At 53.4% G+C, this 26,689-nt stretch overlaps 2 protein-coding genes and 1 long non-coding RNA gene across 4 annotated transcripts; 2 read left to right on the plus strand and 1 right to left on the minus strand.

Moving 5' to 3' along the window:
* Window positions 1-36: 36 nt before the first annotated feature.
* On the minus strand, window positions 37-17,192 carry ZC3H4 (zinc finger CCCH-type containing 4). Of its 2 annotated transcripts, none has more exons than XM_054052892.1 (14): window positions 17,047-17,192; window positions 11,422-11,641; window positions 10,660-10,770; window positions 9,369-9,591; window positions 8,774-8,919; window positions 8,582-8,678; window positions 8,142-8,275; window positions 7,410-7,523; window positions 7,098-7,209; window positions 6,462-6,571; window positions 6,029-6,375; window positions 4,663-5,039; window positions 3,250-3,501; window positions 37-2,379 (listed from the first exon to the last, which is right to left on the minus strand). In XM_054052892.1, the coding sequence occupies exons 1-14, from the start codon at window positions 17,190-17,192 to the stop codon at window positions 983-985; spliced, it is 3,786 nt and encodes a 1,261-aa protein (XP_053908867.1). In that variant the 3' UTR covers window positions 37-982. The 2 variants fall into 2 exon arrangements, with proteins under 2 accessions (XP_053908867.1, XP_053908868.1); XM_054052893.1 differs by lacking the exon at window positions 17,047-17,192 and adding an exon at window positions 15,376-15,941 and having other exon boundaries at window positions 38-2,379.
* Window positions 11,685-15,487, plus strand: LOC128850032 (uncharacterized). The gene is made up of 3 exons (XR_008447533.1): window positions 11,685-13,768; window positions 14,724-15,285; window positions 15,368-15,487. It is a non-coding gene; the product is annotated as an uncharacterized LOC128850032 (long non-coding RNA).
* A 793-nt stretch (window positions 17,193-17,985) lies between the features above and the next one.
* SAE1 (SUMO1 activating enzyme subunit 1) lies at window positions 17,986-25,281 on the plus strand. Its single transcript, XM_009568484.2, has 9 exons — window positions 17,986-18,137; window positions 19,522-19,633; window positions 20,312-20,485; window positions 21,179-21,321; window positions 21,893-21,992; window positions 23,963-24,068; window positions 24,261-24,405; window positions 24,944-25,013; window positions 25,153-25,281. The coding sequence occupies exons 1-9, from the start codon at window positions 18,037-18,039 to the stop codon at window positions 25,243-25,245; spliced, it is 1,044 nt and encodes a 347-aa protein (XP_009566779.2). The 5' UTR covers window positions 17,986-18,036; the 3' UTR covers window positions 25,246-25,281.
* The last annotated feature ends 1,408 nt before the right edge of the window (window positions 25,282-26,689 follow it).

Consider the following 26,689-nt stretch of genomic DNA (forward strand, 5'->3'; position numbering starts at 1 on the left):
CCCCCCCCCGGAATTCCCAACCCCCCCCCAACATCCCAATCCGGGATTTTTCCACGTTTAATAGCCCTAAAAAATCAAATAATAAAGCCTTTTACAAAAAGATTCCGGTCCCAACCCCTCGGAACGTGGCAGGAAAAGGTCCTGGGGGGGGGCGAAAAGTTGGGAAAATCCCGTTTGGATAAGAAGGAGCGATAAAATAAGCGGAAAAATAAGGATTTGAGGCAATTTTCCAGCCGGGAATGAGGTTTTTCTCTCCTTTTTTCCCGTCTGGGGATGGAAAATCTTCCCATATGGAACAAAAAACCATCTCTGAGTGCTTTATTTTGGGAAAAAAAAAAAATATCCCTTTTTAGGACAAAAAAATGGGATTTAAGAAGAATAATTAAATACTAAGAATATAAATTTTTCATTTCTTCCTGTTTTTTTTTCTTGGAATTTTGGGCGCTGAGCTTATTTCAGCGCCGCCTCCGGGATTCCAAACTCCCACTTTCCTGCAAAATGGCATCAAAACCTGGAATTTTCCAAAAAAAAAAGAACAAAAGCAAAGCAGGAATGCGCCCCCCCCCCTTCCCAGGGTGGATTTTGGGGGGATTTGATGCTTTTCCATGGTTTTTTTTTTCCCCCGTTTGCCCGAAAATTGTAGAAAACCACTGAATAGAAAGATTTTCCGGTGTAAAAATCACTCCGGCGGCGCAAGATTTTGAAGCGAGGGATGAAGAAGGGCGAAGGTTTTCCTTTCAGAGCTGAAGCGAATCGGATTCCACATGATTTTTCCCTCCGGATGTGGATTTTTGGAGGGGGGGAAAAAAGCGCTAAAAGGAAGGAAAACGGCGCAGCCGTCCCCGCGGATTGAGCGCAAACGGAGACTCGAGGCCTTCTAGGCCGAAACGGGATCCCAGAGGGCCTAAAGAAACCCGGAATCCACCGAGATCCCAACGCTGGGATGCGCGGAGCGATGCCAGACTGGGATTTCATGGAATCCTTACTGGCAAAAAGGAGAAGCCGTAGGATCGAAGCCCTTGAAGACATCTTTGAGGGATGCGGCATCTTGTTGTTCGCTGTCCTGAGCCGGACTATTCCCGGCAAACGGACTTCCCGCTCCGGATTTAGAACTCGGTTTAACCATTCCATATACGGAAGGGACTGGAAGATTATGGACACCGGGTTGGGAAGCGGAATCCGAAGCGGGAGCTTTGGGTCGAGGGCGATTGTAGCTGTTATACCTGTCCGTAGCAGATTCGGCACCGGCCTTCTCCGATTCCGGTTGCTCCAAAGCGGAACGGCGAATAAAAAGCGGTTCCTTGGATTTAGCGGGGTTCTTCCCGGGATCTGCGGATTTTGAGGCTCCTTCGTTAGGAGAATCGGAAGCTTTGCTTCCCGAACTCGGAGTCCTGGGATCGTAAAGGCTGATGGCGCTGAGGACACTGCTTTGTCCGCTGCCTTTGCTCAACCGCGGATCGTACGGAGCGATAGCCGGGCCGGAATCACTGTCGTCAGATGCCGCTTCCGAAGGTTTGGAAGCTCTAGAACCTCCTGTGTCCATGGATTTCTGTAACCGGGGATCGGAGGGAGCTTTCCGCACCCGGGGGTCGCTGGGTTTGTCGCTCGGGCTGCCGGCGGCGTTGACAGTCTTTAAAATCCGGGAAAGGAGCTCAAAATCCGGGATATTGGAGGCCGAAGAAGAGCCGGGATCGCCCTGCGCCGCTCCCGCTCGCTGTCTGGGATCGGAAAGAGCTGGTTGGGATCGACTGAGACGCGGATCGAGGGTCGGCATGGATTGGAGAGCAGCCGGGATAGGGATAAACTCTTGTTTTGGGATGGGAAGCGGGATGAGATCCTCCGGGCTCCACAGGATCATGCGGGAGAAGTTGGGTTTGTGGAGGACGACGTCCTTCTTGATGTGGCTGAATTGTTGGAGCTGGGAACGCGGATCCCGCAGGGAATGACCCGGGAGAGGATCCAAGGGGATGTTGATGGGTTTATCCCGGAGAATACGTTCTCCTTCGTCCTCCTCGGGAAGTAGAGAGGCTTTGGGAACGCCGGCGGAATGAGGAGCATCCGCTTTGGGAGCCAAAGTGGGAATGTGTCGCGTGAGACGAGGGTCGCTGGGGCCCGAATCGCCAGGGAGAGACGAAGCGGAAAGATCCGAGGGACGGGAAAGCCTGGGATCGCGTAAACGCGGATCGGCAGGCCGCCCGCCGCCTCCCGCTTGGGATTTCTGGAGGCGAGGGTCGCCCATTCCGGAGGGAGCTCCGACGTCGCCGTGGGAAGACTGGGAATGAGGGCGGCCTGAGCTTTGCTGCCGCAGAGTCTTCAAGATAGAAGTGACGCTGCTTCCACCGTCATCCTCGTCGCTGGAATACCAGTTCCCGGTGTCGCCTGCGAGGACAGAGAAGAGGAAGAGGCGGATTAAGAGGAATTCCAGACCAACCGAGCTGTTCCGATGACAATAAGTCCCTGATTCCACCCCCATATCCCCCAATTCCACCCCAATACCCCCAATTCCACCCCCATATCCCCCAATTCCACCCCCATATCCCCCAATTCCACCCTCATATCCCCCAATTCCACTCCAATACCCCCAATTCCACCCCCATATCCCCCAATTCCACCCTCATATCCCCCAATTCCACTCCAATATCCCCCAATTCCACCCCCATATCCCCCAATTCTACCCTCATATCCCCCAATTCCACTCCGATATACCCCAATTCCATCCCCATATCCCCCAATTCCACTCCAATATCCCCCAATTCCACCACAATACCCCCAATTCCACCCTCATATCCCCTAATTCCACTCCAATACCCCCAATTCCACCCCCATATCCCCCAATTCCACTCCAATATCCCCCAATTCCACCCCAATATCCCCCAATTCCACCCTGTATTCCTCAATCGACCCCAATCCCACCCCAATATTCCCCCATCCCACCTTACTATTCCCTAATTCCCCCGTAAAATTCCCTAATTCCCCCTCAAATTCCCAAATTTCCCCTTGATATTTCCCAATCCCGCCCTGATATTCCCAAATTCCCCCTAAAATTCCCTAATTCCACCCCGATACCCCCAATTCCACCCCGATATCCCCCAATTCCACCCCAATATCCAAAATTCCCCCTAAAATCCCCCAATTCCACCCCAATTTCTCCCTCTTTTCCAGCAACGACCCCTCCAGGATAGATAAAAATGGAATCAGATCCCCGTTATCCCACTTTTTGTCGGGATAAGGTGGTGGCCGCCCACTTGCCTTCCTCGTTCTCCCGGTCCTGCTTGCCGCTCTCCGCCATCCTCCGCGCACGTTCCTCATCCTCGTGTTGCTTGTGTTGGATCCGAAGGTAAAGAGCTCGTTGTGCCGACGGCATGAAGTCGGGAACGCCGCCTGGAGCCTTCGGCAAACCCCCCGGACCTCCTTCACACAAAGCTTCAGGATCTAGGGATGGATCTGGGAACATGTGGTCTCCTGGAGGTCCTTCCATGTCCTCGTAGGCACCGTAGTCCTCTACAATCAGGGAATCATCAGGTTGGAAAAGATCTCTGAGGTCATCGAGTCCAACTATGCCTTGAGCACCTCCTCCACTGTCCTCTAAACACCTCCAGATGGGTTCTCCATCACCTCCAGGGATGGGTTCTCCACCCCCTCCAGAGATGGGGACTCCAAACCTCCAGGGATGGGGACTCCAAACCTCCAGAGATGGGGACGCCAAACCTCCAGGGATGGGGACTCCAAACCTCCAGGGATGGGGACTCCAAACCTCCAGAGATGGGGACGCCAAACCCCCAGGGATGGGGACTCCAAACCTCCAGGGATGGGGACTCCAAACCTCCAGAGATGGAGACTCCAAACCTCCAGGGATGGGGACTCCAAACCTCCAGAGATGGAGACTCCAAACCTCCAGGGATGGGGACGCCAAACCCCCAGGGATGGGGACTCCAAACCTCCAGGGATGGGGACTCCAAACCTCCAGAGATGGAGACTCCAAACCTCCAGGGATGGGGACTCCAAACCTCCAGAGATGGAGACTCCAAACCTCCAGGGATGGGGACTCCAAACCTCCAGAGATGGGGACTCCAAACCTCCAGGGATGGAGACTCCAAACCCCCAGGGATGGGGACTCCAAACCCCCAGGGATGGGGACTCCAAACCTCCAGAGATGGAGACTCCAAACCTCCAGGGATGGGGACTCCAAACCCCCAGAGATGGGGACTCCAAACCCCCAGGGATGGGGACTCCAAACCCCCAGGGATGGGGACTCCAAACCTCCAGGGATGGAGACTCCAAACCTCCAGGGATGGGGACTCCAAACCTCCAGGGATGGGGACTCCAAACCTCCAGGGATGGGGACTCCAAACCCCCGGGGATGGGGACTCCAAACCTCCAGGGATGGGGACTCCAAACCTCCAGGGATGGGGACTCCAAACCTCCAGCCACTCTCCCCCTGGTCTGGAGCTGCTGTTGTGTCCCAAAAGCAGGACCTGGAGTTTGGTCTGGCTGAACCTCATCCCACTGACCTCACCCCATGGATCCAACCTGTCCAGATCCCTTTGGAGAACCTCAAACCCCTCAAGCATTCCACGTTAATCAAATCCCAAAGTATCCTGTGTTTCCCCACTTTTGGCTTCCTGGAACATCTTGGAGCCGTCAAAGCTCCTCATGACCTACCTGGATCTCCCATCATCCCATGATCCATCTCCAAACCTTCTGGTTGTTGGTAGAAGTTGTCGTAAAATCCTTGTTGAGGAGGACCAGGTGGGATCATTCCGGAATGTGGGGAATCATCTGGACCGTACGGCATCATGGGAGGGCCAGGACCCATAGGAGGGCCGGGATTCATTCCTGGACCCATCGGCATGTCCATGTGCATGTCGGGATGCATGTCGGGATGCATGTCGGGATGCATGTCAGGATGCATGTCAGGATGCATGTCGGGATGCATGTCGGGATGCATGTCGGGATGCATGTCAGGATGCATCGGGCCCGGCATCGCTCCTGGAGGACCTCCTGGGCCGGGAAATCGTGGAGGAGGAGGACCTGGATGCCTGAGGAGGATAAAAATCCACTTTTAGTTGCACTTCCTGCGATCCCCATGGACAAACACAGCCGCCAGATCCCAAAAACCGGAGTGAAACCACTTTTTCATGGCTGCATTAGGTCCAAAATCTTTGCTGGACCCCAAAATCTGCCATTGTCAGCCCAAAAATTGGCATTGCCATCCCTCTCCCTGCTTCTGGAAGGACCGTAACGATCATGGAATCATGGAATGGGTTGGGTTGGATAAGATCTCAAAGATCTTTGAATCATGGAAAGGTTTGGGTTGGGAGGGATCTCCAAGATCACCAAATCATGGAAAGGTTTGGGTTGGGAGGGATCTCAAAGATCACGGAATCATGGAAAGGTTTGGGTTGGGAGGGATCTCCAAGATCACGGAATCATGGAAAGGTTTGGGTTGGGAGGGATCTCCAAGATCATGGAATCATGGAATGGGTTGGGTTGGATGAGATCTCAAAGATCTTTGAATCATGGAAAGGTTTGGGTTGGGAGGGATCTCCAAGATCACGGAATCATGGAAAGGTTTGGGTTGGGAGGGATCTCCAAGATCACGGAATCATGGAAAGGTTTGGGTTGGGAGGGATCTCCAAGATTACCAAATCATGGAAAGGTTTGGGTTGGGAGGGATCTCCAAGACCACCAAATCATGGAAAGGTTTGGGTTGGGAGGGATCTCCAAGACCACCAAATCATGGAAAGGTTTGGGTTGGGAGGGATCTCCAAGACCACCAAATCATGGAAAGGTTTGGGTTGGGAGGGATCTCCAAGACCACCAAATCATGGAAAGGTTTGGGTTGGGAGGGATCTCCAAGATCATGGAATCATGGAAAGGTTTGGGTTGGGAGAGATCTCCAAGATCATGGAATCATGGAAAGGTTTGGGTTGGGAGGGAGGTTGAAGATCATCGAATCATGGAAAGGTTTGGGTTGGAAGGGACATTTCCACCCCAAATCCCACCATTCCCGCTCTCCAGCCCTCACCTGACTCCCAACTTCTCCGCCAGCTGCCCGGTCGGACGCACAACGATCTCAAAGAGCGACGGGATCTTCTTGTACATCTCCTGCTGCTGCGGAGACAGCGGCTCGTGCATCGGTGGTGGCATCTGTGGCCCCGGAGGTGGAAGCGGCGGCGGTGGAGGTGGAGGAGGCCCTCCCGGCATCGGTCTTCCATTGGGAGATGTCGGAGCTGGTGGACCAGGAGGACGAGGAGGTGTGGGAAGCAAACCGACACCTGGAGGTGGTTTGGGAAGAGGGTTGATCCCTTGTTTCTTCAGCTCTTCCACCTCCTTCTCGTCCTCGGCGCCGGCTTCTGCGTCATCTGCAAGCATCTGAGGAGACAACGGAGTGAGGAGCAATGGAAGAACCTTTCCATCCCATCTTCCAGGCATGGAAAAAGGGTCCTGCTCTGAGGTACCTTATCCAGAAGCTCCCGTGTCTCCTCGGTGAGCGGATCGTGGGAGAACATGCAGTCATCTCCGTTGATGCAGTTGCCCGTGGTGTGGAAGAGCTTACACGGGAAATCCCGTACGGCTGTTAAGGACTAAAACTCAACTGGAAGACGCTGTAGCACCACGAGATGGTCAGCAGGACCTGGAGGATTGTGTCATCCAGGAATGGACTTTTCCAAGCCTTCTACGAGGACGTGGCCTTCAGGAATGGCCTTTCCCAAGCCTTCCAACCCCATCCATAAGGACGTGGCCTCCAGGAATGGCTTTTCCCAAGCCTTCCAACCCCATCCATAAGGACGTGGCCTCCAGGAATGGCTTTTCCCAAGCCTTCCAACCCCATCCAGGAGGATGTGGCCTCCAGGAATGGCCTTTTCCAAGCCTTCCAACCCCATCCATGAGGACGTGGGTTCCAGGAATGGCTTTTCCCAAGCCTTCCAACCCCATCGATGAGGACGTGGCCTCCAGGAATGGCTTTTCCCAAGCCTTCCAACCCCATCCAGGAGGACGTGGCCTCCAGGAATGGCCTTTTCCAACCTCTCCAGACCCTTCTACATAGAGAACTCCCACGTGACCTGACGGAACGGTGAATTCCGGAAGGATATCGTGCATGTAGGGACAATTTTCCGCCCTGGCACAGTAGCCGGTGATGTAGAACTTGCACAATTCCCGTTTCTTTGGTAGCTCAATGTCGTGACTGAAGTTGCAGTGGTCGCCCTGGTGGGAAAACAACAGGATAACGGGTGAGCAGGAAAGCAATCGTGGTCATCCATAGCCTGGAATACAGGTGGGATGGACAGGAAGATGAGGAATCTTCACAGAAGACCCTTTTTGAGGATGAATCCCACCCCGGAATTCATTAAACCGAGGATCTTCGGGTGAAGGCCAAAGGGTTTCTTCAGGAATCATCTCCTTACCCAGGTACATCGGCCTTCCACAAAGTATTTACAGATGACTTTTCCTTTCTTATCCGACTGCTGGTGGGGTTTGTCGTGGTCATTCCGACGGTAATTCCCACCGCCTCCTCCATCCTATCAGAAGGACCTTGTGTTAGCGGATAAGAAATTTGGAAACCAAAGCAACGTCGAAATGTCCTTCAGAGCCATTTCCAAGAGGGAACACCACCGGGATTTGGGATGGGAATGAAGCCTAGGAAGCTCCTGAGAACCTCAAGGGACCAGAATCCAAACCATCCATCCTATTCCCAGGTGGGACAACTCTTACGGATCCTAGGGAAGATCTGTTTGGGTTCCTCGCTTCTTCGGAGCCTGATGGGATTTACTAAGTGGCCTTTTCTAACCCTCCTGACCCCATTCATGAGGACATATCCTCCAGGAACGGCCTTTTCCAACCCCTCCAACACTTCCATGAGGATGTGGCGCCCGGGAATGGCCTTTTCTAACACTCCTGACCCCTTTCACGAGGATGCGTCCTCCAGGAACGGCCTTTTCCAACCCCTCCAACACTTCCATGAGGACGTGGCGCCCGGGAATGGCCTTTCCTAACACTCCTGACCCCTTTCACGAGGATGTGTCCTCCAGGAACAGCCTTTTCCAACCCCTCCAACCCTTCCATGAGGATGTGGTGCCCAGGAATGGCAATGGATTGGGCAAGGGATGCATCCACCACTCCGACACAGAGCTACTCACTCCCATATCCTCATCGTAGTAGTCATCATCATCGTTCATTCCGCCTCCTTTCCGGTTTCCACCTCTGCCTCGTCCTCTGCCCATTCCTTTATTCCCTCGTCCTCTGGGACCACGGCCGCGACCTCGGTTTAAACCTGGAGAATGGCTTCTCCTTAATTCCACTCCTTCTCTAGAAGGTGGGAAGGAGTGGGAAGCTCCCATCCCATCTCTCATCTCCTGTCTCTCTCATCTCTGGTCTCCCTCTTATCTCATCTCACATCTCATCCCACATCTTGTATCACCTCCCATATCCCACCTCATCCCGTATCCCACCTCATCCCGTATCCCATCTCATCGCGTATCCCACAGTTCTTATCTCCCACATCCCACCTCTCATATTCCATCCCATCCCTCTCATCCCGTATCTCCTCTCTCATCTCCAATCCCATCATGCCGCTCACCGCGGCCGCGGTTCTCCTTGCTCCGCCGGTATTGGTTCAACTCCTTGGAATAATCATCATACTCCTCATCGCCCATGGGCTCCTCGTTATCACCGTACTGCAAACGAGAAGAACCGGGGCGTTAGTGATGAAGCATCCTCCTCATCCCGGAGAACATTCCCACCTCCCAAGCCAATGGATCCGTACGCTTACTTCCATCTCCTCCTCGTACATTTCCTCGTCATCCTCGGGGTGGTCGCCTCGGCCGTGCCCGCGGTTTCCTCGGCCCATTCCACGTCCACCACGCATTCCACCTCGGCCACCGCGCCCACGGTAGCCTCGGCCTCGGCCACGTCCTCCTGGCACACCAGACAGGATGAGATCAGCTGATCCCCTCCAACCCCTCCATGAGGATGTGTCCTACAGGAACGGCCTTTTCCAACCCCTCCATGAGGATGTCATCTCCAGGAACAGCCTTTTCCAACCCCTCCATGAAGATGTGTCCTACAGGAATGGCTTTTTCCAACCCCTCCAACCTCATCCATGAGGATAGGACCTCTAGGAATGGTCTTTTCCAACCCCTCCATGAGGATGTCATCTCCAGGAACAGCCTTTTCCAACCCCTCCATAAAGATGGGATCTCCAGGAATGGCCTTTTCCAACCCCTCCAACCCACCCATGAGGACAGGAACTCCAGGAATGGCCTTTTCCAACCCCTCCATGAGGATGTGTCTCCTCCAGAATCGTCCCACTTGGCCTAACGAGCTGTGGATAACGAGTGTGTGGGAATGGGAACATCCGGATGTACCTCGGCCACGGTGGGAGCCTTCCTTGGCTCGCCGGTATTGGTTGAGCTCCTTGGCAAAGTCATCATAATCCTCTTTTCCCATCTCTTCGTCGTCCTCCACATCGTACTGCCCGTACTCCTCGTTCTCGTACTCCTCGTACATCCCATAATTCTTGCTTTCCATTTTGGAATAGCTCTTCTTTGGCATGGGAGCGCCGTGAGAGGACGAATACTGCTGGTGGGACTTTGGGAAAGACAAGAGAAGTTAGTGAGGATGGAATCTATCAAACCCAAGATCTTCATTAATACAAACCCTTTCGATCCCAGCCCTAAATCATGGAATGGCCTCAGTTGGAAGGTCATCGAGTCCAACCCCTGTCCCACAGGACAACCCCAAAACTCATCCAGTCATGGAATGTCTTGAGTTGGAAGGGATCCACAAGGATCATCAAGTCCAGCTCCTCTCGCTGCACAAGACACCCCACCATTCACCTCATGCAGATGTGTCTTCTTCGCTGGAGAACTCCATGTGGTGCTCCACCGCCCTCTGGGTGAAGAACCTTCTCCTAATGTCCAACCTAAGCCTCCTCTGGCATCTTCCTGCCATTCCCTCAGGTCCAGAGAGAGGAGCTCAGCTCCTCCTCCTCCCTGTGGGAGCGTGTGATGAGGTCTCCTGTCCATCTCTTCTCCAGACTGAACAGACACAGCCATTCCTCACATGGCTTCACCTCTAAACCCTCTCCAACTCCATGACCTCTTCTGGACGCTCTTCAGGAGCTTTAGATCCTTTTTCTCCTGTGGTGTCCAACCTGCCCCAAGCGCTCAAGGTGGAGCGGAGTAGGACAATCCACACCCTCAGCCCTGGATGCAACCCAGGACAACTTGGTGACCACACTGGGAACTCATGGTCAACTAGAACGCCAAGATCCCATCCCATAGGGCTGATCTCCGGCTCTCCGACCTCTCCGTCCATCCGGGGTTTCCATATCCCAGACGCCAAACCGGCTCCTGCCCTCATTCAAGCCCATAAGGTTGGCGATTGCCCAACTCTCCAACTCATCCAGATCCCTCCGCAGGACCTCTCGGTCCTCAGGAGCACCAACATCTCCATGAATCTGGTTACTGAACCTCTAAGTCCTGCATCCAGGTCATTTCCGGAGACGTTAAAGAGCCCTGGGCCTAGGATGGATCCCTGCGGAACGCCACAAGGGACGATCGCCATCCCAACGTGACCCTTTGAGTTGTCCCATCGCCCGGTTTGAAGGCAGATGGAACCGGAGAGGCGCTTCCCCACCCACCAGGAGGTACTTACAGAAGAGTAGGGCGGGCTGTATTCCCGGTATTTTCGGTGTCCCTTTTCTCCTGGACTGAAGTCCGAGTCATCGCTGTAATCGGAGAAGTCATCGCTGGAGGACGCGTGGCGCTGCAAGGCAAGGAAAAACCCTGGTGGGATTCCATTATGGATTCTGCCGGAATTCCAGCTTTTCTGTATGACACCACTTCCTTACGGCCTCTTTTTTCCTAGAAAACTGCATTTTCCTTCACAAAATCCACAGTGCTCGGGGAATTACAACATGTGAGCCGGTTATCCATTGGGGACAAACGTGGAACACTGCCTGCGCTCCCCAAATTCTTGGAATTAAAGGCATAAGCATCCCTGATTTTGGAAAAACGGTAGCTGGGAATCCTCTCTAAGGTAAACACCAAACTCCAAAGCCGTTCCCTAACTCCAAATTAACTCCCTGTCTCCAAAGCCGTTCCCCAACTCCAAAGACGTTCCCTAACTCCATTTCCCAACTCCAAAGCCATTCCCTAACTCCAAATGAATTCCCTAACTCCAAAGCCATTCCCTAACTTGGGACCTGTTGTCTTCCCGCTCCTTTCAGACAGATAAGCAAGCTCATCCAGGTTTTTATCCGACCCGTGGACCTTGGAGTCGGCTCGGAGGAAGACTTTAAGGAGCCAAATCCCAAGAAAACTCGGAATTATCCTCGGAGGAAGAGTCTCCAACTCCCTGGAATTGGAGGAGGAATTCCTGGGATATGCCTGATGGCAGAAGAGCTGGAAGCCTCACCTTGTGCTTGGATTTTCTTTTCTTCTTGGATCTCCTCTTCTCCTTCTCCCGCTCTTTCCGACGTTTCCGTTTCATCCGCCGATGGGCTTTCTCCTCGTCGGAATCGCTGTGGTGCTTTTCCGCTTTCTCCTTCCGACCTCGCTCCTGGGATTCAGAAGGATCCTGCACCTCCTCTCCTCCATCGTCTTCCAGCTCGCCTTCTTCCAGCTCTCCATCCTCCCTGTAAAGCAGACAACATCCGTAAATTCCCATTATTCCAAGAAAAAAGCAAAAGAATCCCTACTTGCTCCACTCCTCGGCTCCCAGATTCCCAGTTTCACTTATCCTATTCTGGAATTGGTTCAACCTGGAGTTAAAGATGGCAAAGAAGCCAAGATGGAAACAACGAATCCAACATTCCGGTGCTCAACGTTCCCAAGAAATCATGGTGATTCCACTCCAATAAATACTTTAATAAACAATCCGGCCTATTGCTAGAGCTGGAATCCTCCCGGAAGCAGCTTGTGTGGCCTCAGGACCACAGGAATGACAGGATATAGGCATGGGAATGATGGGATGAGGCAGTGGGAATGATAAAAGGCGGCCGCAACGATGCTTGGCATGGAAAACCCTTCTTTCCTGATGGTTATCCCGCTGTTCAGACCACAGGGATGCGTTGCTAGGGAGGAAAAAGGAGGGGTGAGAGAATTCCAGAGGGATTTGGGGGCAGAATATTCTCTGGAAAGAAATAATCCCACTTTTTACAGCTTCAGTTTGGGAATGAGCACAAGGAAGGGACGAATGAGCTGCTTTACCAGCACTTGGAGCTGTTAATCAAGGTATTAATCATTCCTTGGGAAGAAACTCTGGCAAAACGAAGCCACTACGCAGGAAAACAGGTGGATTTTCCCATTTTTAGGGATAAAAGGAGGTTTTGGACGCTCTGCATCCGGAGACGCAACCCAGGGAGTCCCTTTTTCCTCTAAAAAAAATGGATTTAAGCCTTGACCTGTGTGAAAATCTAAGGGTTTTTGGCACAAGGGGTGCAGCCGACCGTGAAATCCGCCACCCCGGAACGCGAGCCGGGATGCCGGAGCGGATCCGTGTATGCTGAGAGAAGGGAGAGGGTTGGTTTTTGGATTGTGGAGGGGTGAAAAGGCCTTTTTATGCAGCAAATTCAAGCGCAAAAGCTCTGGATTGGGATTTAATCCCAGGAAAACAAACGCTGACTTGGGAGTTTTATGGGATTTTGAGGAATATGTATCATAGGAATGGAAACCACGTGTGAAGATCTTTGGGATTTACACTCTCTGCCTCAAAAGTGGGTGAACACAAGAGTTTTAAGTGGAATTTTAGGGATGGAGGGAATGAGCAGAGGGCAAAAAGGTAGAAAAATCAACTTTAAAAGGAAAATTAACCACAAAACACCCAGAAAAGGTGGATTTGGAGTGAAATTCAGGCAGGAGTCACTCATCCCAGCAGGAAACAACCTTCCATGACCTCTTTCCCAGCAGGATTTAAACCCCTATGGTGCTGAGTTAAGCGGAATTCTGCTCCTTTTAGGGCAGAAATGTCATTTTTTCGCATTCGCTGCCTTTCCACGGAAAACCCAAGGCGAGGTTTTTCCAGCTCAAGGGGATCCAACCTGGATTTAACATCCCGGGAGAAGTTTAGGGCTAAGATCTTGCTCAGAGGAGCTGGATCCTACCCCAGCATCACCCCAGAGATGCCAATTCCCGTGATCCCTGGTCTTTCTCCCACAATACGGATCGTTCCGGATTAATCCCAAGGGAAAGGAGTTCTCCAGCCCTCCTCGTGTTTGATTCCGAAGCCATCAATCAAGAAATAAAGGCAGCTCGGCTTTAAAAGCAGCGGGGCCTCATTCCAGCCGTGCGGAATGGGGCAAAAGTCATGGGAATGAATCGGCTTTTTCGACCTTTGCCATAATTGACGTTGGATTTTGCCACCACGGGAAGAAAAAAGTAGGAAAACGATCCCGTTAGCCCATCACTGGGCTTTCGCCTCCCTAAAATTCCATTTTTTTAAGGAAGGATGAAGCTTGTGGTCACAGCTCAAGATTTTTCTGGGAATGCTAATCCCAAATCTTCCCACTCCTTGAAATCCCAACATCCTCAAGGCCGCAGCAACAGGAAACATCCCAAAGCCCGGAAAACCAAACTGGAGTCTGAGATTTGCTTTAAACAAGACCCAAGGAACAATTCCACCCTTGGAAAAGAACATTCCAAAGCGAATCCTGGTTGGGCCTGTTGCTATTGGGAGTTACTCCAGTTTTCCGGGCTGTTTAATGCGAATTTGCAGGATGGAAAAGGTCATTCCCTATGGAAGAGGTCATTCCCTATGGAAAAAAGTGAGTGCTGGGGTTGATTCCCATGAAAAATGGGGAGTAAAACGCAAGGAAAAGAAGTCTGAGTCCAACTTCGGGGAGCAAAAATTCCCTATTCGCTTAACGGAACCACTCAACTCCGGCAAATCCAGCCACAATATCCCTAAAACTTCAAATGCTCCAAGAATTCCTGGTTCTTCCCATCCCCAAAAGGGAGGGAATGAACAAACACGTGGGTATAGAAAAAAAAAACTCATTTAAGCCATACAGAATGGAATTTTCCAGGATTCGGAGGGAGATAAAGCTTAACATGGATAATATTCCCAGCTTTATGGTTTTTGGGGAAAATATCCCAGTTTTATGGTTTTGAGGGAAAAATAGAAGTTTACATTATTATTTATGTGTTACTCCAGGGGAAAAATACCACAGTATTATGGATTTGAGGCAAAAAATATCCTCACTTTATGTTTTTTTGGGAAAAATATCCCAGTTCTATGGGTTTTTTGGGGGGAATATCCCGGGTTTATGGGGTTTGGGAGAAAATATCCCAGGTTTATGGGTTTTTTTGGAAAAATATCCCGGTTTTATGGGATTTGGGAGGAAAATATCTCAGGTTTATGGGGTTGTGGGGGGGAAATATCCCGGGTTTATGGTTTTTTTTTGGAAAAATACCCCAGTTTTATGGGGTTTGGGAGAAAATATCTCCGATTTATGGGGTTTTGGGGGGAAAATATCCCGGGTTTATGGTTTTCTTGGGGGGGGAAATATCCCGGTTTTATGCTTCCGTGGCCAAATTGAAGCCACAGGAGGTTCAGGTCCCATCACAACCACTTAAGAACAGGGCTAAAAGACATCAGTGGGAATTGTTTCCTGCAGAAAACCCTTTGGGAATGCGATGAACTCCCTAATGAGGAGGCCTCTAATTTGCTATTCTGAGTGCTTGCCTGATTTTACACCTTTTTCCTTCTTTTTTTTTTAGGGAATAAAAACAAAGAGGGGAAGAACCCACCACAGTTTCAGTGTGCTTAGTGGGAACAGTGCAGGATTTTCCACCTGGGAATGACATCGAGCGGCTAAAACAGGGCGATAGTGTGTGGGTTTGGGTCTCTGCGAACATTTAATCCCAAGAAATTCCCATTTTTGGGATGAGGAAGGGAAGAACCAACACTGCACGTGGTGTTTTTTACTTGGACAGTGTGTGAAACCGGAGCTTTTCCCAACCTGAGCCGCGAGGGAATGGGAAAAGGGGGACGGAAAAGCGAGGAGGCTAAGGAGGTTTGTTCAGAACTGGGTGCTTAAACTGTACATCGTTAATTCTGTTTCTCTAATTATCCGTACACTGGGATGGGCCGGGGGGGAATGTGTGATGATATTTGGGAATCGGTGCTTTTTGCCACCTGATTTTTTCACTTTTTTTTTCTTTTTTGACACATTCGGAGTGATTTAAGAAGACTTTTAAACATCTTTTCGTTAAACCCGGCGGGCAGCCGGGTTTTTCTGCTCACCGGAATGGGATGAGGATGAAGTTTTGCCGGACAAAGGTAGGAAACATCACAACAGATATTTTTTTTTGGGAGGGTAGGGGGTAAACTGTGTGCTTTTGTGACTGCTTTTGTCTTTTAGACACTCACATCGGGGTTAAAAGGGGGAAGAACTTATCTTGGAGCCCTGCTTATGCACAAGAGACCCTGCCGGTGGCTTCGGGATTCGGTTGGTGGTGGGAAAAAAAGGCAGGAAAAGGCATAATTTAATTATTCAATAAACAAACTTACTTACCAACCCAACCCTGGCAAACAAAACTCCTCAGAGACCGAGGCCCGCAGAGCGGCTTTGCCGCACATTTACCCTCTTGGAGAGAGGAAAAGGCACCAAAATCTCTTATTTTTTGCCTTTTTTTCCCCCCTTAACTGTATATTTTTGCTGATATTTCCTGGCTTTTAGGGTTTCAACTATGAAAACGAAGCGCTAAGGAAGGAAACGGCTATGGTTATGGTGGGGGGGGGGAGAAGGTGCTTTAGAGAGAATATAAAGGGTTCTGGAGATATAAATATATAGATTTTACACTTTTTTTTACACTTTTTAGTACCTGGAGCTGAGTTTTTCTTGGCCAAAAGGGGGAAAAGGAGGTTGTGGCACCCCAAAACCCCCCCGTACCTCACCCTTTCCTGCGCCAAGGAAGCAGCAGGAAGGCAAAAGGGGGCATTAATGAAGGCAAAATCGGGACATTAAGCAAGCCCAGCGTTAATTAAGACCTCATTAAGGACCCTCCCCCCATAAAAAACAGCTGAGGGGACCCCCAACCCCCCCCCCCACCTCCTCCAAGCCTTCATTCCTTTTAGCCCCCCCCAATAGCCCTACCTCCTCCTCCTCCTCACTCCCAAAACCCCCTTTTTTCACCTCAAACCCCCCTGGGCTCCTCTTTCACCCCAGAAACCGTTTCCTCCACACAACCCCCCCCTTCACAACCAGTCGCCCGCCCCTCGCCCCCAAAACCCCATTTTTTCCCCCCAAACCCCCTAGGCTCCCCGTCTACCCCAGGCACCTCTTTCTCCTCCTCCTCATTCCCCCCTTTTTCTTCTTCTTTTCCCCTCTCCTTCGCTCCCCAAACCCCCTTTTTCACCCCAACCCCCCCCCCCGGGCTCCCTTCACCCCTCCTCCTCCTCTTCCTTCCCCTTCCTCGCTCCCCAAATCCCCCTTTTTCCCCACCCCAAACCTCCACCTCCTCGCTCCCAAAATCCCCCTTTTTTCCACTTCAAACCCCCTTGGCTCCCATTTCACCCCCTCCTCCTCTTCCTCTCCCCCCCCGCCCCCCCACTCCCCAAACCCCCCCTTTTCCACCCCAAACCCTCTCCTCTTCCTCTCTCCTCCTCTTCTTCTTTCCCCCCTCCTCCTTTTCCTCCACTCTCCTCTTCCTCCCTCCTCGCCCTCCTCACTCCCAAAACCCCCTTTTTCCACCCCAAACCCCCCCCCCCTCCTCCTCTCCCCCTCCTCCTCTCCCCTCCCCTTCATCTCTCCCCCCCTTCTCCTCCTCTTCATCATCTCTCCCCCCTCCTCCTTCACCTCCTCACTCCCCAAAACCCCCTTTTTTTCACCCCAAAACCTCCTGGGCTCCCATTTCACCCCCCCCCCCCGCCGTCCTCCACCTCCTCTCTCCCAACACCCCCTTTTTCCACCCCAAACCCCCTCCTCCTCCTCTCCCCCCCTCCCCAGTCCTCCCCCCCCTCCCCAAACCTGGTCCGGCGAGCCGGACAGACAGACACAAGACAGACAGAGAGGCTCTCGGGAAGAGGCGGTTACTGGACCTTTCGTCCGGGCCGTGATGGTGGTGTTGGAGCCGGGGGAGGTTGCAGCTGCCGCTGTCGTGGCAGGACGGAGATTGGGGGGTGCAGTGCGGGCTTGGGGGGGAAGCAGCGGCGGCGGGGGGGACACTCGGGCTCTCCACGGCCATTGTGGGGATTAAGGGGTGTCGGGGGGAGAGAAAGAAAGGGCCGAGGGGTCGGTGGGGTGAATAAGGAGTGAGGCACAGTCACTGTTCACAGCGTAGGGGGGTCGGTTTCTCCGCCCGCCCGCCCCAGCGTTCTCTACGGGCAGGCACACAAAATGGCGCCCGGCGGCACGCAGACGCGCCGAGGCAGCGCCCCGGCACCGAGGGCGGAGAGGCACGAAGATAGGCGGAGACACCCGAAGGGGAGGCGGAAATACCCGAAGGGGAGGCGGAAATACACGAAGGGGAGGCGAAGACGCACGAAGGGTGACGGGCGGAGCCGAGCGCGGCGGTGGAAAGAGCCGAAGGCGGCTCCGGAAGCGGCCGGAAATGCACGGAAGGACCCGAAGTTGGGCGTAAACACCCGAGCGGTGACTGGAAAGACCCGAACGGGAACGGGAAAGCACGAACGTGGGCGGAAAGACCCGAGCGAGGACGGAAATACCCGAGCGCCTCCCAGCGACCGGCGGCGGAAGTTGCCGAAAGGAGAGAAGGCGGGAAGGGCCGAAGAGCGGAGGGGGGGACGAGTCCATTTGAGGGCTCGGGGGGGGAGAGGGGGCGTCATTGAAAGCTTATGGGGAGCTTCTGAGGCTGAAAAAGGCAATGCGACCGACCTGTGAGGCGATAAAATGGTGCGAAGGAATGAATTCGGGTGGTTTTGCCGCTGGGGAGAGGTAGTAGGGGTAAGAGACCCCACAGTACCACGGGTGGATCCTCCCCCTCCGGGAGGACTTGGTTGGTGCCGGGCGTTTGCGCGGGCGCAGGGGGCGCCGGCTCTGAGGAGGAGGAGGAGGAGGCGGAGGCGGCGATGGTGGAGAAGGAGGAAGGCGGCCCTGGCGGCATCAGCGAGGAGGAGGCGGCGCAGTATGACCGACAGATCCGGCTCTGGGGGCTGGAGGCCCAGAAACGGTCTGGGGGGGAACGGGGGCTGCGGGAGGGGAGGGAAAGGGCGGGGGGCGGCATATGAGGGGCTTGTGGGGCCCCTATAGGAGCTTGTGGGGCCCCTATAGGAGCTTATGGGGTCCTAGTAGGAACTTATGGGGTCCCAATAGGAACTTATAAGCACCTATAGGGGCCTGTGGGGGCCCTGTAGGAGCTTATGAGCCCCTGTATAAGCTTGTAAGGCCCTATAGAGGCTTATGGGACTCCTATAGGAGTTTGTGGGGCCCCTATAGGGGCATGCAGAGGCCCTGTAGGAACTTATGATCCCCTGTAGGGGCTTGTGGGGCTCTATAGGAGCTTATGGGACCCTTGTAGGGGCGTGCAGAAGCCCTATAGGAGCTTATAGGGCCCCTCTAGGGCATGCAGAAGCCCTATAGGGGTAGTGGGGCCCCTATGGGAGCTTCTGAACCCCTGTAGGGGCTTGTGGAGCCCCTATAGGAACTTATGAGCCCCTATAGGAGCTTGTGGGGCTCTATAGGAGCTTGGAGGGACTCCACAGAAGATTATGAAGCCCTCTAGGAGCTTCTGAGGCCCCTACAGGAGCTGAGAGGGGCTCTATAGGAGGTTATAGAGTCCTATGGAGCTTGTGGGCCCCTTATAGAGCCTTATGAGGCCCCTATAGCAGCTTGGAGGGACCCCATAGGGGCTTATGGAATCCCTGTGGGAACTTATGAGCGCCTGTAGAAGCTTGTGGGGGCACTGTAGGAGCTTGTGGACCCCTATAGGGGCTTATGGGTCCCTAAAGGAGCTTGTGGGGCTCTATAGGAGCTTGCAGGGACCTTATAGAAACTAATGAAGCCCTATAGGAGCTTGGAGGGACCCCACAGAAGCTTATGAAGCCCTATAGGAGCTTATGGGGCCCTTAACGGAGTTTGGAGGGGGCTCTATAGGAGGTAATGGAGCTCTGTAAAATCTTGGAGGGACCCCATAGGGACTTATGGGGCCCTTTAGAAGCTTATGGAGCCCTATGGAGCTTGTGGGTCCCCTATAGGAACTTGAGGGACTCCGTAAGGGCTTATGGGAACCCTATAGAAACTTAGGAGCCCCTATAGGAGCTTGTGGGGGAGCTATAGGAGCTTGTGGAGCTCTATAGGAGGTTGCAGGGACCTTACAGAAGCTTCAGAAGCCCTACAGGGGCTTTCAGGGGCCCCTATAGGACCTTATGAGTGCCCTATGGGAGCTTGGAGGGGTCCTATAGGAGCTTCTGGTGTCCTATAAGAGCTGTAGGAACCCCACAGAGGCTTATGGGGGCCTGAAATATGGGGCGCAGGGGCTATAGGGGCTTGTGAGGGTGCTATAGGGGGCCTGGGGGTGCCTATAGGAGCCCCCCCTCATCCCGCCTCTTGCGCAGGCTGCGTGCGTCCCGGGTGCTCCTGGTGGGAATGAAAGGACTCGGAGCGGAAGTAGCCAAGAACCTCATCCTGGCGGGAGTCAAAGCTTTGACCATGCTGGACCACGAGCGGGTGAGGCCCTTCCGCACCTTCCCAATCGCTCATTTTTTTGGGGGATAAAAGCTCCGTTTCGGCTGAAGTTTTTCCATTCCAGCTGCGTTTCCCAGTTATTTCCTTGGCAGCAGAATTCCAGGTTGTGTTTTTCCACCCTGGACCCAAAGCACGGCCTTTCCCCGTTGCGTTCCAGGTGCTGCATCCGGCTCTGAGAAGCCTCCAGATCCCGTGGATTTGGCCTTAGCTCACCCTGTCTTTGTCCATCTCCTTTTCCTCGTGGATCCCACAATCCCCAAAACAGACCCCTGTCAGCCCTGGCATTCCCAAAAAAAACATCTCCAATCCCCAATCCTGCTTTTCCAGAACCAAGTTGTCTTCCTCCTTCCTCACTTCCAGACATTTCCCACGTTCTGGCTGGGATGTCAACTTGGGAAGTGGCTTTGGTTGCCGTTCCTATCCCTCTCAGAGCTGGAATTCCCATGAGAGGGTGGGAATTCCCTCCGGAGCTGGGAAAAGCGCTCTACAAATTCCCAATAAAAGCATGGAATACCTGGAGCCTTTTCCCCTCTGGTTTTCTCTGGATGAATTTTCCTGTGTGCTTTTCCCTTCCAGGCTGGAATTCCCGCTTGGGATTCTCCCCTGGGGGCTCTTCTTGTTTCCGTGGGAAAACAACTCTCTGTTTTCCTCCCATTCCAGGTTTCCCAAGAGGACACGCGTGCTCAGTTCCTCATTCCCGTGGGATCCTTAGGCCGGAACCGAGCGGAAGCTTCGCTGGAGCGGGCGCAGAACCTCAATCCCATGGTGGATGTCAAAGCGGATCCGGAGAGTGTGGAGAGCAAATCCGAGGATTTCTTCACCCAGTTTGATGCCGTATGTACAGAAATGGGAGAGAAAAGTAGGAAAAGAAAGCGTTGGATGACTTTTTCCCAAGCTTCCGCCTTAATTCCTTCTTCATTCTGTGTTGAGCTTTCTGGCTGTTCCCAAACAGCATTAGTTCCCTTTCCAACCATCTCCAGAGGGTGTGTAAGGCTTTTTTTGGGGAATGCAGGAGTAGGAACTGGATTTTTTTGGGAATTCTGAGGCCGGCAGGGATTGGAATTGCATCTGACGCCGCTTCCCAACTTGGCATTCTGGATGGAGGGTGGAATTCTTTGGGAAGTGAGGGGAGGAGGAACGCATCCAGGTCTTAGAGAACGGGGATTAGGATGAGAGCTGTTTTTTGGGGGGAATACTGGGGCTGGCAGGGGTAGGAACTGTTTTTTTGGGAATTCTGGGGTTGGAATTGCCTCCAGTGCCACTTCCCAACTTGGGTTCTGGGTGGAGGGTGGAAAATCCAATTTTTGCCCCAGTTCCCACTGGAATTATCCAAGAATGGGGTCCCCTCACCTCCTAATGATCCAAGTTGCTGGAGTTAGGCTGGGATAATTACCCGGAATGCTGTGCGTCGCCAGGAATGAAACAGCAAAGCTCCCGCTGCCCCAGGAAAACCAGGAGTATTCCTTCCTTCCCAAAAATCACCGGAGGAGGGAAGCAGACTTGAACGTTCCCGCTCTCCACCTGCAGGTCTGCCTGACGTGCTGTTCCCGGGATGTGATGGTGCGGATTGACCAGATTTGCCACCGGAACAGCATCAAGTTCTTCACGGGAGATGTTTTTGGATACCACGGCTACATGTTTGCCGACCTCGGGGAACACGAGTTCGTGGAGTGAGTCGGGAGAACCGGGAGCGGGAGAACAGGAGAACCGGGAGCGGGAGAACAGGAGAACCAGGACTGGGAGAACAGAAGGAGAACCGGGAGCAGAAGGAGAACAGGGAGCATGGGAAGCAGGGGGAGAACTGGGAGTGGGGAGAACAGAAGGAGATCTGGGAGCGTGGGAAGCGGGAGAACCAGGAGCAGGAGAACAGGGAGCACGGGAAGGAGGAGGAGAACCAGGACTGGGAGAACAGAAGGAGAATCAGCATCGTGGAAAGTGAGAGGAGAACCAGGAGCAGGAGAACAGGGAGCAGGAAACCAGAAGGAGAACTGGGAGCGGGAAGAGAACCAGGATCATGGGAAGTAGGAGGAGAACTGGGAAGATGGGAAGAGAATGAAGAGCAGGAGGAGTACCAGGAGCAGGAGAATGGGAAGAGAACTGTGAGTGGGAGAAAAGGTTCAGGGTTCCGGCTGCCTTTTCCCGCTCGCATGGGCCCCACACTTTGGGATTTTGGGATTTTCCACCACCAGCACAAGTGGGAATGGCGCTTTCCCAACGTGCGCTCTGGTTTTCCCTCGGCAGGGAGAAACCCAAGGTCGCCAAGGTCAATCCGGGTGTGGAAGATGGACCAGACACCAAGAAAGCCAAAGTGGATTCCTCGGAGACCACCATGGTGAAAAAGGTGAGTGGGAAAACCCTCTGGAGATTCCCTGGTGCTCCACAATCCCATCGGCTTCCGGGTGGGATTGTGGCCTCTTCCCAGCCGCTGATCCCTCCTCCTTGAGGAGCAAGAAGCTTCCTCATCCCAGAAGGGGATTTTTTGGAGGGATACACTTCCCTCTCTCCAGAATTCTTGGTGTTCCCACCTCCCTGCCTTTTCTTTCCCCGGAAGCTATAGTGGTGGAAAGTGGTTTATACTGGTTTTACTGGGAGAAGGAGAATTGGGCAAGCCAGAACTGGGAAGCTCCAGCTTTTTATGTATCCATAAAGCTGCTCCGGTTCTGAGTGGGAATATTTTCCATGTCTTTAAGGGGCAAAATCTGCTCCGAAGCAAAACCTTTTCCCATTCTGATGCCTCCGTCCTGGGCGTTTCTGCTTCCCAGCTGGAATTTTGACGGAGGAGTGGAAACCCCCAGAGCTGATCTGGTGGGATAACGCCCTTTTGTGACCCTTTCACCCTTTTCATCTCGCTTCCCCTCGGAAGGGCTGGGAATATTCCCGGCATTCCGATCCAAGCCAGCTGCCACCCTGAGGGAGGGCAGCGATTCCGAGCGCGTGGCGGATTCCTTTGGAGCCATTTCTGGAATGCCGGAGCTCACATGCCGAGAGAGGCCAAGCCTTTTCCTGTCTGCCTGCTGGTGCAGGCGGGATTCCCGTTGGAATTGTCATCCAGAGGGACCTGGACAGGGTGGAGAACCTCAGGAGGTTCAACAAGGCCAGGAGGGACCTGGATGGGGTGGAAAAGGGGCTGGAGAATCTCAGGAGGTTCAACCAGGCCAGGAGGGACCTGGATGAGGTGGAGAAGTGGGGCTGGAGAATCTCAGGAGGTTCCACCAGGCCAAGAGGGACCTGGATGAGGTGGAGAAGTGGGGCTGGAGAACCTCAGGAGGTTCAACAAAGCCAAGAGGGACCTGGATGAGGTGGAGAAGTGGGGCTGGAGAACCTCAGGAGGTTCAACAAAGCCAAGAGGGACCTGGATGAGGTGGAGAAGTGGGGCTGGAGAACCTCCGGAGGTTCCACCAGGCCAAGGGCGAGGTCCTACCCCTGGGTGGGGGCAATCCCCGGTCCCAATCCAGACTGGGGATGATGGAGAGCAGCCCTGAGGAGAAGGACTTGGGGCGCTGGGGGAGGAGAACCTCGAAAGGAGCCATCAACGAGCGCTCACAGCCCAGAAACCAACAGTGTCCTCGGCTGCGGCAGAAGAAGCACTGAACTTCTCGTGGTTATGGGGAGTTTGTGAGGGGATTCGGGGCGAAAGTCGCGGTTTTGGAGTATTTGTGAGGGGATTTGGGGTGAAAGTCGCGGTTTTGGAGTATTTGTGAGGGGATTCGGGGTGAAAGTCGCGGTTTTGGAGTATTTGTGAGGGGATTCGGGGTGAAAGTTGCATTTTCGGGGAGTTAGTGAGGAAAAATTTGAGGTAAAAATCACATTTTTAGGAGACCGTGAGGGGATTTGGGAGAAAAAAAAATCACATATTTGGGGAGTTTGAAGGGAAATTTGAGAAGGTTTGAGGTGAAAGTTGTGGTTATGGGGAGTCTGTGAGGGGATTTGGGGTGAAAGTTGTGTTTTTGAGGAGTCTGTGAGGGGATTTGGGGTGAAAGTCGCGTTTTTGAGGTGTTTGTGAGGGGATTTGGGGTGAAAGTTGCATTTCTGGGAACGCTGTGAGGAGAGAGTTGAGGTCAAAGTTACATTTTTGGGTCCTTCCACCCCATTCTCTGAATTTCCCACTGCCATGTTTGACCCCTCGGAGATTCCCACTTTTCCCAAGCTGAGCGACGCCCATCCCGCCCACAATTCCAACCTTTTAATTAGGAGAGCGCATTTCCAAGGCCAGTTCTCATTGGGATAAGCTTTGCAGGAGCACAATCCCAAGGGATTTACATCCTGGTGGGAATCCTGCCCCTCATTCCGGGCGTTCCGTCTCTTCAACAGCACGTGGGGTTCTGTCAGCTGAAGGAAGCCCTGGAAGTCAATTGGAGGGCGGAGAAGGCGAAGACGGCACTGAAACGCACAACTCCGGATTATTTCCTTCTCCAAGGTAAATCCTCCTCATTCCTGCTTTTCCCAGCTGGAAAAACAGGAAGCTCAGAATTCCTGGGAAGTCCAGGAACGTGGATGGAAGCGCCATGTGGCTCTGTTTGCTCCACTTTCCATTTGCTTTTGGCTCCGCGATGGCTCTTCCCAAGGAAATCCCAGTGCCGGCAGCCGGATAAATCCTTTCTTTTCCCAGTGCTTCTGAAATTCCGGACGGATAACGGGCGGGATCCATCCCCACCACGCTTTGCTGAGGATTCAGAGCTGCTGCTCCAGATCCGCCACGACGTCCTTGACGCTCTGGGCGTGAGCACCGAGATCCTCCCAGAGGAGTTTGTCAGGTACGGATCCCGATGGATTAACCGGAGCCAGAGAAGCTTCCGGCATGTCCCGACCTCATTTTCAAGCAGACCAGAGCCGTCGTGGCTCCATGCTTTGCATCCGGATCATCTGTGAGGCCTTTTGTGCTCTGGGTTTGGGATTATGGATCCGGAGCAATTCCAGATCTGGAGCGATCTCGGATGCATTCTGGCTCCGGAGCAATCCATTCTGGATCCTTTCCAGATCCTGAGCAATCCCAACCACGTTCTGGATCCGGATCAACTCTGGTTGTGGATCCAGATCCAGAGCAATCCCAGCCACGTTCTGGATCTGGAGCAACTCCAGTTGTGGATCCAAATCCACAGCAATCCAGATCAGGAGCAATCCTGGATGGATCGCTGCCCACCGGAAACGCTGGGAATGTGCTTATTTTAGCCGGAAAGGATGAAACCCATGTCCCAACTGGCTCCTTTTGGGTTGAAAACTTGGGATTTTAGTGTTTTATTATGCAGAAACTTCAGCTTTTCCATTAAAATTCCCGTTTTTTCTCTTTTCCAGCTACTGCTTCTCCGAAATGGCTCCGGTCTGCGCCGTGGTGGGAGGCGTCCTGGGCCAAGAGGTGGTCAAGGTACCAGAGTTTGGGACTTGGGGCTCCGGGTGGGCTTTGTTTCCCAAAATCCCACTGGGAATCCTGCCTGCATCTGGGATTTTCCCAGCCCTAATGGAATTCCCATTTCCCCCCTCCCCTCCCACCCCCCAAATTCCAGGCCCTTTCCCAGCGGGATCCCCCTCACAACAACTTCTTCTTCTTCGATGGCATCAAAGGAAATGGAATCGTGGAGCGATTGGGGCCAGGATAAAGCGGGAATGGGGGCGGGATTGGGATTGGGAATGGGGGGGGCGGGGAATGGGGTCAGGAATGGGGCGAGGGGGGGGTGAGGCCGGCCCCCACCCCCTTCGGGGGGCGATTTGGGTTAATAAAAGTGAATTTGTACAATGTGCTTTCTTGGAAGGGGGGAGCAAACCCTCACCCAAACTGCCCCCCAGGCCCCATGGACCCCCAAACTGCCCCCCCAGACCCAAAGGACCCCCCAAATTTCACCCCCCAGACCCCATGGACCCCCTCGATCTCCCCAAACTGCCCCCCACAGACCCAAAGGACACCCCAAACTTCACCCCCCTGCACACGCCCCCCCCCCCCCAAAACTGCCTCCCAGACCCAATGAACCCCTATATCTCCCCAAACTGTGTCCCCCCAGACCCAAAGGACCCCCCAAATTTCACCCCCCAGACCCGATGGAAGCCCCCCCCCCCCCCCCCCCCCAAAAGAACTCCTCGATCTCCCCAAACTGCCCCCCCCCCCAGACCTAAAGGACCCCCCAAATTTCACCCCCCAGACCCTATGGACACCCCCCCAAACTGCCTCTCAGACCAAATGGACCCCTAGATCTCCCCAAACTGCGCCCCCCCCCCACCAAACAATGGATCCCCCAGACACCATGGACACCCCCAACCCCCCCTTGCACCCCAGTCCTTTTCACCATCAAACCCTGTACCCCCCCCCAAAATCCTGCCCCTCAACAATTAAAATCCATTTTATTGCAAACAAACGTACAAAAACCAAATCACTGATCATTTACAGCCGCTGCCCCCCCGAATTTACAGCCCCCCCTTATTCACAGTCCCCATTTACAGCCCCCCCCAATATTTACAGCCCTATATGCAGCCCCCCCCCCTTATTTACAACCCCCCCATACATTTCCTCTATACACCCCAATATACATTATATACAGAACCTGGGGGGGGGGGGCCCTAGGGGTGTTCCCCACCCCCAAAATAAGTTAAATAAATAGGATTTTTTGGGGGGGGTTATCAGATCCCCCCCCTCGCTGCAGGCAGGACGGGAACGGCTCCAAGGAGCTGCGAGACCAGGCGATAGAGGGGACCCCAAAAGAGCCCACGCTGCTGTTGTTGCTGCAATTAATGGGGGGGTTAATTAGCAGGAGGAAAATAATTAGGAGAGAGTTTAGGGGTGTTGGACCACCCCCCCCACTCCCAAAAGACCCGTTGTGAGCGTGTGTGAACAGCACAGGGAGTGGATTTTGGGTGCACACCCCCCCCCCACTTTGGGAAGCCCAAAGTTTTGGGTGTTCCTCCCATTTTTGGGGTCCTTCTTGCTATTTTTGTTTCCCCCCCCCCGCACTTTAGTCACCTCCCCATTTTGGGGTGCGCCCCCCCCTCAAGCTCATGGCTGTGCTGGATGGTGTCTCCCACATTCTTCTCCCTCTTGGACCCCTCCCCATT

Source organism: Cuculus canorus, chromosome 37, assembly GCF_017976375.1.
Source record: "Cuculus canorus isolate bCucCan1 chromosome 37, bCucCan1.pri, whole genome shotgun sequence".
Lineage (NCBI taxonomy): Eukaryota > Metazoa > Chordata > Aves > Cuculiformes > Cuculidae > Cuculus > Cuculus canorus.